The following is a 13235-nucleotide window of genomic DNA, read 5'->3' on the forward strand; positions in this document are numbered from 1 at the left end:
GAATAAATAAATATTTTTTTCAAAAAACGAAAATTCCCGTTACTTTTTGAACACACCTCGTACACAACTCCCCTATATCTACAAAGCTCTATGCGAATTTACCATTGTCCGAAACAGTGCTGGAAGTCTTTTTCTGTGAGCTCCTGCATGACGCGTGCCGCTTTTTCTATCACAGCTTCAACGGACTGAAATCGTGTTCCTTTTAATGTAGATTTGACTTTGGGGGACAGATAAAAGTCACATAGGGCCAGGTAAGGCGAATAAGGCGGATGGCCTAAAACTGGGATGTTGTACTTGGCTAGAAACGTCTTGACAGACAATGCAGTGTGACCTGGCGCGTTGTCTTTCCTTACTCTTTCACGGAGTTGAGCAAGCACCTCACGGTATTAATTTTTATTAATTATAATCGATATTTTCATGTTCTCGGCAAAACGAAACTAACACCTCTTACACAAACGACGGTTCCGGTCAGACAGATTTCTCTACAAACACGTGAGACGCTGCAATCGAAAGAGAAGGCTTTACGCTGCACAGCTGTCGGTCGTTAGGATTTGGAGCATGCATAGTTCTTCTGTAGCAGCATCAGTCTCGTTATTTAATAGCCACACCTCGTATTGTATTTCGTGTAGCAGAAACTGAAAAATTGAAGGTACTCGTATTTTCGTATTTTGTTGTCAAAAAAATCAAGTATCTCTTAACTAGACATAAAATTGTATTAAAAAGTTCTATTATTTAAAATTAGCATGAAAATACGAGCTGCTCGTTATAAAAATTTTGTATTATTAATTGCGCTCGCAGAATTCAGAACAAGCTAGTAAAGTATTTGCCTATTTTTTCAGGCATGGCTTAACCTTACCAACCAGTTGTTGTGGACGGTGGCAGAAGCACCTCCTTTCTATTTTTCCTAACAAAAAGTAGCTATACGCTGGGATTCGACCTGGGGATCTCCCACTTACGAAGCCATGTTTCATAATCACTAGACCAACACTCGCCTACCTAACCAGCTGGTATAAAATTTAGTCTAAGGCGGAATATTGCTTTTACTGTTGATTCAACCATTCTATCTCTCATCTCCAAACCACGTTTTATTCATTATTGAGTATAACCTTAAGGTGTAGATGTGCCTGGCAGGTTGAAAATGTATTTTATAGTTTATATTTGATCATAGTCTGCTTATAATGTTCAGTATATATTTTTGGAAATTTTTAATATCTAACAAATAGCCAGAACTAAATGAAACGCAGGCAGGATCGCAGGGACTGAACCTTCAAAATGGGACAGCCCTTTCAAAATGAACGTATCATAAGTCTAATATTTTTTTTTTTTTTTTTAAGTATTTTGTTCTTAAATATCTGATTAAAAGAGTTTAATGTTTGGGTTACTAAAATATTTTGTTTAGTGTTCGTTCTACTCGTTTTTTTTTAATTTATTTTGTAATTTACAAATATATACAATAAGTAAATAGGAGGTGAATGAGATGAACTAGTGCGGGAAGAGCAGGAGGAGAGAAGCTACCCAGCGGTAGCACTCTCTATAAGAGATAGGGGAATGTGAAGAGGAGAATATGAGTAGGAGAGAGGAGAGATAGGAGAGTAATGGCGTTTAGTTCTTCAGACCTCAAGGAAGTCGCGGGGCCACTGGCGTTTCAGTCGTCAAGGAGTACTGTTAGGGATGTCAGAGGAGGCAAGAGACTGAATAAGAGGATTTGAGCAAGTAGAGAGAGCAGTATGGAACTTTTGGTATTTCATCTTGGCGAGTTGGTCAATGAAGGGAATGTTGAGGTCGTGGTGAAGAGTGAGGTTAGTCACCGTAGAAAGGCGCGTCAAGTATCTGTCGGCAGTAGTTTTGACTGAAATGTTTGTACTGTCCGTATGTTTGTAGGTTTGGCAGAACCCCACAGCTCTAGTCCGTGAGTCCACATAAGTTTGAGGATAGTATTGTATAGTAATCGTTTGAGTTCAATGAGCTCTTTAGAGCGTCGTCTAAGTAGTCTGTAAAGCAGTTTCGCACTCGATAAGTTAATATAGAAATTTATAAAAATAAAAATTTGTTCACCAGGCTTAGGCATTAAATGTGGGTTTACAAATCGTACTTGTGCTGAATTTTTAAGGATTCCATATCAAAAGAAAACAATAAAAGATTAGCAATACTTTCATTTTCTCAATCAATGTTAAAATGAAAATACCAAAAAAACTTAATTTGATTTAGATGCTGCAACCCCCGAATTTTTTAGACACTGCTAGGGCTTTAAAAATAACTAGAAACTGACTTAGATTGGTAGACATTTAGAAAGAATAACCCTTTTATCTGCTTTACGATTATTATCATCTACCTACTCATCCTCAAACTACTCTTCTCACCTATGCTGACGATACTGCCATCTTATCTACTGACAAAGACCCAATAATAGCTCATAGAGACCTTCAGTGTCACCTCACCTCCTTAGAAAAATGGTTCAAAAAATGGGCTATCAAACTGAACGAAACTAAATCTCAAAATATTACCTTCACTCTTCGACGCATCACTCTCCCTCCTGTCTTTTACAATCTTATTCCTTTACCAGCAGTCAACGTAGTCCGCTACCTTGGGCTTTACTTGACAGAAGACTAACATGGAATCCTCATACACGACCTAAGAGAGCAGAACTCAACAGACAACTGAAAAGACTACTCGACAATAGATCAAAACTCACTCTGGACAACAAAAGACTTATATATGTAAGTATATTAAAGCCAGTCTGGGCTTATGGCATCGAACTGTGGGGGTTCAACCAAACGCTCAAATCTGCAAAGGATCCAGTCCTTGCAATCTAAAATTCTTCGCTCTATAGTAAAAGCTCCTTTCTACGCCACTTATCAAACCATTCACACAGACTTGAACATTCCTTTCGTCACACAAGTTGCAAAAACACGTTACAGAAATTTCCATCTTAACATTCAAACACATCACAATCCACTTGTACAACATCTATCTTCAAGAACATTTCCAGACAACACTTCCAGACGTCTTAAAAGACATTGGCCTCGCGATCTCCTCACTGAAGAAGAGAGTCAGTAGAATTTAGAATGTATATTGGAGTGTTACCTTTGGGTAACTTCTACACTCTGTTAGGAGTGAATGTTGTTTATCGTTATCATTGTTGCTTTTAACGCAAAATGCGTTGATTGTAACTAAATAAATGATTAAAAAAAACAAAAGCAAAACTATTATTATCAGCTAGTTTCTAAATTTAAATCTTTCGTTTTACTTATTTCTGTTTAATATCATCATTTGGAAATTAAGTGAAATGAAATGACATAATACGCTCATACCAATCATCTCCATAGATGAAATTTAATTACACGTGTAGTGCAAACAATAATAAAACTAACATGAGAATTAAGGCAACTAAAATGTTAAAGTTAGAAAATGTTTTAACAATACATGACCTAATTTCTCCTCAAAAATTATGTACTTAATTCTCTTGGAAAGTAATTAAGCGATCAGTTATGTTAGCTTAATCATATAGTATAGTTAAAAGTGGTGCACGCCAGGGGCGCGTGATTCCCAGCAGGGAAGTAACTATGTTCCTTATATTAATTAATAGCCGACACCTCTAAGATGAACTCTGCTTGCCAATCATGTCAAAATGTGCAATGTGTACTCTAATGATTTGAAAATAAATATTGTTCTTACATAATTTATCTAAGACAACAGTATGGTTATAGTATGTACTACGGATTAAGTGATTTGTCAGTTCTTCTAAAGGTTACTGGTTGTTGTTATTTATAATAACCAAGTAAGGTGGTCAAAGATGTTAAATTTAGAAATTAAACACAAGAAGCGGGAGTTTTTTGATAATAATTTTTTACTGTCGACTAACGATTAATTTAATTGGTTTGAAGCGTAAAAGCAGTGAAAAAATACCGTTTGATTTCTTGAATTATCCATCATTAAACAAAATAACTGTTATATAAAACTGTGAAAAATGCTTTAAAAGAAAGCCATGTTGTTGTTTTTTTTTACAAAATTATGTAAAGAATTTGATATTCATGTAATAATTTGTTGAAGACAGTTTTTTTAAACCTAGAGCATAAAGCTATGTACGTGACGTCATAGTAATGAAGTAGATAAAAGCTAAGTAATGGTAGTATGGCGGGCATACTGCCAGACATTCTGAAATATCGCCATAGGGACAGAATCCTATTTATTGGCAGCGCTCTATTCATTTAGAGGAAAAACGCGGCAGTGATCATGAACAGGCTATTGCTCGTTAATCAGAAACACGTTCAGCTTTTCTGTCTATAAAATCTCAACGCACATTGTATGTACCGTTTTCAAAACTAATAATAATACTTTTTTTTTGGAAGAATTGTGGATGTTATTTATTTTCACTGGGCTGTAAAAGAAAAAGGGAGAAAGGGCCGATTGACAATATCACACATCTTTAATATAGTTACTAGAGAAAGGGTGTAAAATGAGTGCGTGGACTGACAAGTAATCCTAAAAGCCAGGAAGAGAAAAGAAATAAGGCCTAGAAAAAAAGGGCCGGAGAAATTGGTAAAGCATATGTGCGCTCAGCCTAGTGATAACTAATCGAACTAGAAGGCACATGACACCCACATTGAAAGGATGTCAAAAAAAAAAAACGGCGACCTAATGAAAATGACCCTGTACAAAACAAAGGAAATATTAATATTAAAGTGAGGTTTTCAGAAAGTTTCCCATCGCACAGGTTATCTTTCATCTTTTTTAAAAATTTATTCTATCAGACTAAGATTTGCGTAATGCTTACCAACACTAACCTAGATGCCCAGATGACGTGGATTTACAGTTTCAAGAAAACTCGCAACAAAAACGATAAAAGTTAAACGAAGATAAAAGGATGAGACGAGATCCTCTAGGAACATTCAGGAGAAAGAATTCTGTATCCAGCTTAACAACTTCACTTTCAGAATATATCATCCAATTTTAAATAATAAGTCATCATGTAAAACAAAATTAAAGAAGAAACAAATGCATTTTTTCAACGCAAAAAAGCATTAGAGTTCATAAAAATCTCTCGAATTTATAGGACCATTATATGATCAATGGTAACCCATGACAAAAGGACACCTTTTTCTAAAAAAATAGAAAGGTTCTGGAATATGAAAAGCGATGCTGAATTATTAGAATACGGATAGAAAGATCTTATGATATCATTCAGAAAACAAGTTCGCCTGAGATAGGAAGCCATCTCATAGTAATAAAAGTAAATACCTTAACTACAATTACCAAACTATAAACTCTGTAGTACCAATGAGTGAAATGAAAATAAACTGCAGGAGAGCAGATTTTCAGTTATTTGTAGTTAAAATTTTAAATGTTATTTGCAAACATTCTAAATAGTGGAAGAGAGAAGAAATAAGGCCTAGAAAAAAAGGCCGGAGAAATATGCCAATTGGTAAAGCATATGTGCGCTCAGCCTAGTGATAACTAATCGAACTAGAAGGTACATGACACCCACATTGAAATGATGCCATTGGGAAGCCTATTTCTAAATGTTTGATTATTTTTTGATTCCTTAATTAAATATGGTGGGTATTAGATAGCTTTAATTTTCTCTGAAATAAATGACCTGATTAGCTTTTCTTTTTCTTTTTGAAGTTATCTAATTTGACATTAGGTTTTAAGTCGATAAATCTTTTGAAATGAATATATTGGTTTTAGTGACCGTTAAAACCGTATATTTTCTGTAACTCAACTAACCCTCATAGCCATGCCCTGAAGATGGCAGTATATTTGTCGAAACGTTGGCAAAAAGACGAGTTATTGTTGTTTTTTTTTACCAATTCCTCGCCTTTAGTGAAATAAATGCCAAAACAGTGAATTTAATCGATAATTTTATATAGTAAAGTATCGATATCTCTAGGGAAGGTTAAAAAATAACCTATGGCACGTAATATCTGCAGATTGCAGAGGTTTTAAGTTAAAATGGCAGGCATAGAAGGTTATTTTGGTCCACAGTTAACAGATGAAGAATATGAAGAATTTTGCTTTAAAAATTATCCTAGAAGAATCCAGAGGCCAAGTTCAATTAATATACCGAATTCTTCTACGCCAGAGATAAGCAAAATTCGGTCTCCTGAGTACGAGGATGGTGAGTTCATGTTTTGTTTTGACATTTTGATATTAAAAAATGTAAAAACTTTTTTGCAGTAATTTGATGTGCTTTCGATTGTTCTAGATACTGTAGTTCAAAAATATGTGGGGATTGGTATCGGACTTGCAACTTTAATCACTGAGAATTTGTTAAGCCATCCGTTTGTTGTATTAAGACGTCAGTGCCAGGTAAACTTCAGCACTTAACTATTCAGATAAAACAGTACTGATAGAAGAAAGATTTTACTTTTGAGACTATGTATTGTAAAAAGTTAGTTTCATTGGTCTCTAAATCATTATTCACATCTGAGGTCATTGTGGTCCAAATATTTTATTGTAACGCTGAAAAAAAGAAGACTTTTTTAACTTTCTAAATTTAAATTGTATTCTTTTAATGAAGAGAATTAATCTTTGCCAATTAAAGTAGCTACGAATAGTTAAAAATACATTTGAAATTCCTTGTCTCCTGTGACCTAATATTAACGTTAGTTAAAGCATTTTAGTGAAATTTATCATTTGCATGAAGTCAGGTTTTTCTTTCAATTTTACTTTGTGGTAGAATCCTAGGAAATATTACGTCAGAAATTTTAGTTCAGTTGTTTATGAAAAAGGTTTTAATGTTGTAATTTATTTGAATTATGCTTAAAGTTTTTTATTTGTTTACTTCCAGGTAAACCATAATGCGAAGAAGTATCATTTAGTTCCCATAACATTATTCCCAGTAATTATACACTTACATCAGAGGCAAGGCATTACTACATTATGGAAAGGAATAGGAAGTGTTTTATTAGTTAGAGGGATGACACTTGCTGTTGAAGATTTTATTTCGAAAATCACACCATGGTCTAAGTAAATATTACATTTCTGTTTTTCATTCCATTAAGTGAATTGATGAAATAGTGCAGAATCATTTTATCGTAATTTTGATGAAATTGAATTTTATTAAGGAGCTAATCCCTAAATCTGAATTTAATTTTGAATGTTACATATTCTTAAGTAGGACAAAAAGTGCAACCAATTTTTAAATTCAGTTGAACACTAAATTAGTGATCAAAAAAATTTGAAAGAGAGCATTACAGCTAAAAAAATCTAGAGAATCTAAAATCCTCTTAGTGAATTTGTAACAAGTTTAATTTTTCTATCAATTTCTTTTTATTTTTTAGGGACATAACATGGCATGTTGACTCTTTTAAAACCATCGGGCAACATTTACTCCTGAAATGGTATGTGTAGATTTACAAAGTATTCTTAAGTTCTTAGTAATTAATGTATAAATAGATTTAGCTAGATAGACCTAAATGATAATGAAGATTTTCTTATTCGGAATCCTTTTCTTCCTCACAAAGTATCTGCAAAAGAGACGCCACTTTTCTCTATCTGCTGGCATTGTCTTGGTCTTAGAAATTAATAGGTTTAGATCCCTAAAAATGACAGAGGTAGTAAAAAAAGTAAGTAAAGTAAAGTAATCGCCTATTTTTTCAGGCGGGGCTTAACGTCCAACTACCAATTAGGTGTCGTGGACGGAGGCGACTAGCAAACATACTTTACTGTAAATTTCTTGTATTAACCAGGGCGCCACGGTAGCCAAGCGGTTAGAGGCGAGACCTGCGAAGCACATATTGTATTGTGGTACTGGGTTCGATTCCCGGTCTTAGGCCTTGGATTTTATTTAATGGTTAATAAAAGAAATTTACAGTAAAGTATGTTTGCTAGTCGCCTCCGTCCACGACACCTAATTGGCAGTTGGACGTTAAGCCCTGCCTGAAAAAATAGGCAATTACTTTACTTTACCTGCATTGTGGTACTGGGTTCGATTCCCGGTCTTTAGGCCTTGGATTTTATTTAATGGTTAATACAAGTAAAGTAATTGCCTATTTTTTCAGGCAGGGCTTAACGGCCAACTACCAATTAGGTGTCGATGACGGAGGCGACTAGCTAACATACTTTACTGTAAATTTCTTTTATTAGCCATTAAATAAAATCCAAGGCCTAGACCGGGAATCAGTACCACAATACATAGCTTTGCAGGTCTCGCCTCTAACCGCTCGGCTACCGTGGCGCCTACCATTCTAGATAGGTGTCCGAACTTTTTTGACATTTGATATTGGAGGGTCCCAATCCCAATTGCACCTGATGATGGTATTCCTCACATGTTGTCCCCTATTCTCAACATTAGTGTACTCCAAATTTCTGGTGCAGTTTTATCATGACTTGCAAACTTTCCTAATTTCATTTTAGCAACTGCAATAATATACATTTCTTCTCTTTCTACATATTCGTCGACATAAAAATGGTCTTAAAATTTTAACATATTAAAGTTTAATATGGCTTATAAAATCTTTATGCATTAAAAAGGGCTACTCCTTTGTTCTTACAGTATGAGAGGCACCCGAATAGAAGGAGTAGATATCCATCATAAATATCTCACAGCCTTGGCCATTTTTCTGTGATTCTATCATAGCCAAAATTGTTACATTCATCTTATTCATTTCTTCTACAAACTCAGGTTCCTTACCTATAAGGCCCCTCACATTCTCGGTACCATACTTCGAAGCACTACTTCCTCGCAAAGTCATAGCCGTTCTATCGAGATCGGTGCTTCTCTTAAGATTTCTTTTAATCATGTAACATTCAGGTATATTGTGGGATTAGCACCCTAGCATATTGACGGGGCTGCCTCCTTTAGGCATCTATGCTTACCTTGTAGCGCTTCAGAGTTAATAATACGTACATTCTAAAACATAACTCTTACTTCCTGAGACGGCTGGACGTTCTAGCCCATTCAGGTGGTTTTCCCCTCCTCCTTTCTCAGCCGGGCTTTGGATCGGCTATGGCAGAGTTTTGAAGATTTTCTTCAGAGCTGACCATTTTAATGGAAAGAAGAGAAATAATATCAATTTTTTTTTAAAATGTGCGATTTCTCGAAAAAGGTTGAGGATGATCTTAATTTACCGATTTGCATGTTTTTGTCACAAATGAAGTGAAGTCTTTAAGTACAGCCAGAACAACTTGGTAAACCTGGAAAGCTGATTTGCGCTATCAGTAGCAAAGGCACTCTGTGTTTCATATCGTAGAGAAACGTTGCTGTGACTTTTTTAAGTAGGTAATGGTTAAAACAACAAAAAATTATTTTCGAAGCGCGGAAACATTCTTTCTCTCTTTTCAAGTGAATTAATCAGAATTAATTTATAAGTGTTGATGAAGAAGGATGTAACCTCTGAGAGGATATTGATGAATGGAGGGAGTGTGTTGGCATCAAGCGTGATTATCCCCAATTCCTGGCTACACGCCCCTTCTTGTAGAGAGAAAGCTGGAATTGAAATTAACATACTTTTTCTTATAATTTGAAGAATCTTCAGGATATCTTGGAAAAAACTGAAAGAGAAGAGTTTGTAGGCACAGCAAGTGGATTGATCTCTTGATTTAGTTTTATTTTAAATATTAATATTATCTAGTTTGTAATAAATAATATTTTGTTGCGATACAGTGTGACATTGTCAATTGTTACGCCATTCTATTCAGCCAGTTTAGTGGAAACCGTTCAAAGTGATATAGCTAGCGAAAAACCTGGTGTTTTTGATGTATTCAGAGAAGGATTGTGTAGGCTAGTCAGCTGGGGCGCACCTCAAAAAGGTTAATACTCTAATTTATTTACTAATATTAATTCTTTGAGATCTTTTTTTTTTTAGTAACATTATTTCTTAATGGAATGAATCAATTAACAGGAAGAATGCTGCCAGTTTGGACTCTTGTATGGCCGACTGTGATGTATGGTGTTTTCAAATATTTATTTGGAACACTTGTGAAAAATGTATCTGCCAGCATAATGCACATAAATTACAAATATGAACATCAGAAAAAAGTTAGTTTTTTTTTTCTCATTTTGATTTATTATTTATTTAAAATCTATTCAATATCTGTTACATTGTTCTATTTAATTGCAGGGCGCATATCCTAAAGATTGGTTAAATCCTGCTATAATACAGGAAATCGAAATATCTGCCCAACTTTTATCTCTAATTGCCGCCGATGTTATGTTTTATCCACTGGAAACTATTTTACATAGGTGAAATTATTATTTTTTAATTATTCAAATTTTCATTTTGTTTAGTTCATGTGTTCAATAATCATCTTGTCAGAATATTATTGTAACTTTCCTGAACTCCTCTGATAATTGTCCCGCTTATTATTCATAAGTAAAGTTTTTTAGGTTATTTTTTCAGGCGCGTTTTACGTATAACTATTATTCACTTGACGTGGTCAATGGAGCCCGGCTAGCAAACGTTCTTTACTAAGAATTTCTCGTTTTAACCGCTAAATTTAATCCAAGGCCTAAACCGGGAATCGTCCCAGTACTATTGTAGAATGCATATTAGCTAGAAAAAATGGAAATTCCGTTGGTGTACAACATCTTTGAAAGGAAGGACAACTCATGAGTTGGTAGCTGATGTGACATCTAATAAAAGGGTAGTTTCCGCAGTTATAGATGAGAAATAGTGCAATGTTATATTGCAGTTCCCCCAGAACTTCTCGGAATTAAATTGTCCTGGTTTTTGGTAGAATTACGTCAATGTATGCCGTTCATACTTTTCTTTGCGTCCTTTTCGACTTATAAAAAATGTAAAAGTATAAAACTGTTATTTATGTATTTTTAATTGAGAAAATCAAATAGTATTTCTACAACAATAGAAAAGAAAGACTATCCTTTTTATTGAACTAATTTTTTACGTCGCTCCAATCTTCTTATTTTTTTTTTAGTAGTCATTGAACTTAATAAAAATGTAAATAAAAATACATTGGAACATAATTTGTATGTGATAAGATGTCTTTTTCTTGTTATTATTTTAGTTTTTTGTTTAGGTTACATTTACAAGGAACCAGAACTATAATTGATAACCTAGACAATGGATTTGCTGTAACACCTATTTTAACCAATTACGAGGGTACAGTAGATTGTTACGATACTACAATATCTCAAGAAGGCCCCAGCGGTTTATTTAAAGGGTTCGGAGCGTTGATATTGCAATTCACAGCGCATTACGCTGTATTGAAGTTGACCAGATTTGTTCTTACGCAAGTATCGATACTGTTGAAATCATCTTCTCCTCCTCTTCCGCAACAAATTGATAGGCAGTTAAGTCTTCCTCAAGATTTAGGAAGAACACCTATAAGATAATTTTGAAGGTTAACATTAAGAACAAATAAAGATAAACGTATAAAAAATAAATAAATTATTTCTAATATTTTTTTTTTTGTTAATATGATTTATTCATATTAAAAGTGTATTTAACCTTAAATTTATCACCATAGTCACTGTGTATTAAAAAAGTCTGGAGGTACCTAAATACCTCTGTTTTTGAGGTACGAAGTAATTACTTCTTTGGATAAACTATTTGTAATGTGGTGGCGTCAAAGTTATAATAAATTATTTAATAAAGATAGGGGATTTCTTTTAGCTGTAAAATAATAACGCCTATTACAAACGATAAGTGCACATTAATGTTGATGTTCATTAACCTCAAGGAAGTAGATATTGGGTTATTTCTTAACAAAACAGTTTTTGAGTGGAACCAAAAATCACTTCCCATATTTTCGTTATTCTTTTTTTTCGAATTGCTGGAATCCATTTTTAATTTCAATTCTGTAGAATTCCAACTTACATACTGGACTTTCTATTAATTGCATCAGGGTAAAACGACGTCAAAGTGACTACCTGTCTTTGTGTTGACCCAGACGTTCCACTGTTCTATAACAGAGATGTATTTAAAGTAGGGTCTAGGCAGAATGGTGCTTAATGATTTCTGTAATCCAGCTAATCTCTAGTGCTGAGCCGCTTGGTTTACTCATGTGTCTGGAGCTCCATCTCTTCAGTGACCAGCTGAAATGTATTTCTACTTTTTCTTCCGAGTTCAGCTTCTGAATCAACTTCTAGTTCTAGTCAGTGTTTGGTGCAGTTGTATAACAAGCTGGTCGTATCAGCTTTAACTTTATAAAGTTGTGTAACCATACAAATCCAGCATCCTCGTTCAATCATCCAAAAATCCACCCATTTCAACGTCTTAACCAAGTATAGTCTGCCTAACCCGCAGGTGTACTGAAGTCTGAGGTAGATTTTGTTCAACAAGCGTTTAATGATCTATTTTCAAAACTCGTATTGAACTGAGGTAAAAAATTAAAAAATAACATTTGAAAAATAATGGATTGTTTTGAAACATATTGGGTTTGAAAAGGACCGCATGTGCACTGATCATTTTTTTAAGTGCTAAAATTGCTTGTAGTCTAAAAGGTACTGGCGTTTAATTTTTTATACCACTGTATCTCAATGATATTTTTATTCTTTTAATTCTAGCAGTGGTATCCTTTCAGCCATTCTGCATCGTGAATCCCAAAATCGTAAAGCAGATTTGGCATTTATCAGTACAGTGGATTGAAACATTACTAATCTAATTTAATTGGATGTATCTATATCGAGCTTTCTGGAAATCTTTTAAAATTTATTATGGCATTGCGTTTGAATTGCAAATAATGTTTCACTTTATTTATTCATTTAATTTTTTTTATGATTTCTTTTAAAAGTATGAACGGATTTTAAGCCCAGCAGATTCATTCGGTTATCTTCTTTTCATCATGTTAAATGATTTAATGTTTATACATATATTTAATAGTTTAGGAGATTAATTCCTCGCAGTTTACTTACTCAGTTTTGTAAGTTATTTTATCAATTTTTAAATTTAGCTATCGTCAATACTGAATACCGTTTCATGATTATTAGTTTCAGCAATGAAAACCGCCAGAACCTGAGATATTTATGTATTTTAATTTTCATGCCCACTTTATTCTTCCTTCTTCAATCTATGTATATTATTTGTTATGTAAATAATTTGTAAAAAAAAGAAGAAAATTGCTACATACATTTTGAATATTATCGTTTGAATTCATAAATTTCAAAATGAAATCAAGGTCTTTGAAACAGTTGTTTCTTAGAGTTATTCTCCAAAAATGATTTTGTAATTAGAACACTACATAAACTTTGATTAAATTAGACCTGAAGCCGTTGTAGATTACCTACATTTCAATTTCATATTTCTTGATTCAGTTTATCAATTATATTAATG

The 13235-nt window shown here is 33.8% G+C and overlaps 1 protein-coding gene across 1 annotated transcript; it reads left to right on the plus strand.

Moving 5' to 3' along the window:
* Positions 1-5898: 5898 nt before the first annotated feature.
* On the plus strand, positions 5899-11434 carry LOC141451041 (mitochondrial outer membrane protein SLC25A46-like). The gene is made up of 8 exons (XM_074122058.1): positions 5899-6118; positions 6206-6309; positions 6791-6969; positions 7284-7343; positions 9608-9753; positions 9846-9982; positions 10065-10186; positions 10981-11434. The coding sequence occupies exons 1-8, from the start codon at positions 5953-5955 to the stop codon at positions 11294-11296; spliced, it is 1230 nt and encodes a 409-aa protein (XP_073978159.1). The 5' UTR covers positions 5899-5952; the 3' UTR covers positions 11297-11434.
* Positions 11435-13235: the final 1801 nt, after the last annotated feature.

This window comes from Rhodnius prolixus, unplaced genomic scaffold (genome assembly GCF_049639745.1).
Source record: "Rhodnius prolixus isolate KJV_2025 unplaced genomic scaffold, Rpr scaffold_8, whole genome shotgun sequence".
In the NCBI taxonomy this organism is placed as follows: Eukaryota; Metazoa; Arthropoda; class Insecta; order Hemiptera; family Reduviidae; genus Rhodnius; species Rhodnius prolixus.

Bases quoted from the DNA above. Each gene is read 5' to 3' on its own strand.
- LOC141451041 (XM_074122058.1), top strand. From the start codon at position 5,953: ATGGCAGGCATAGAAGGTTATTTTGGTCCACAGTTAACAGATGAAGAA. The intron at 6,970-7,283 runs GTAAATATTACA...TTTATTTTTTAG, and splicing joins AAAATCACACCATGGTCTAA to GGACATAACATGGCATGTTG. The intron at 9,754-9,845 runs GTTAATACTCTA...ATCAATTAACAG, and splicing joins CTGGGGCGCACCTCAAAAAG to GAAGAATGCTGCCAGTTTGG.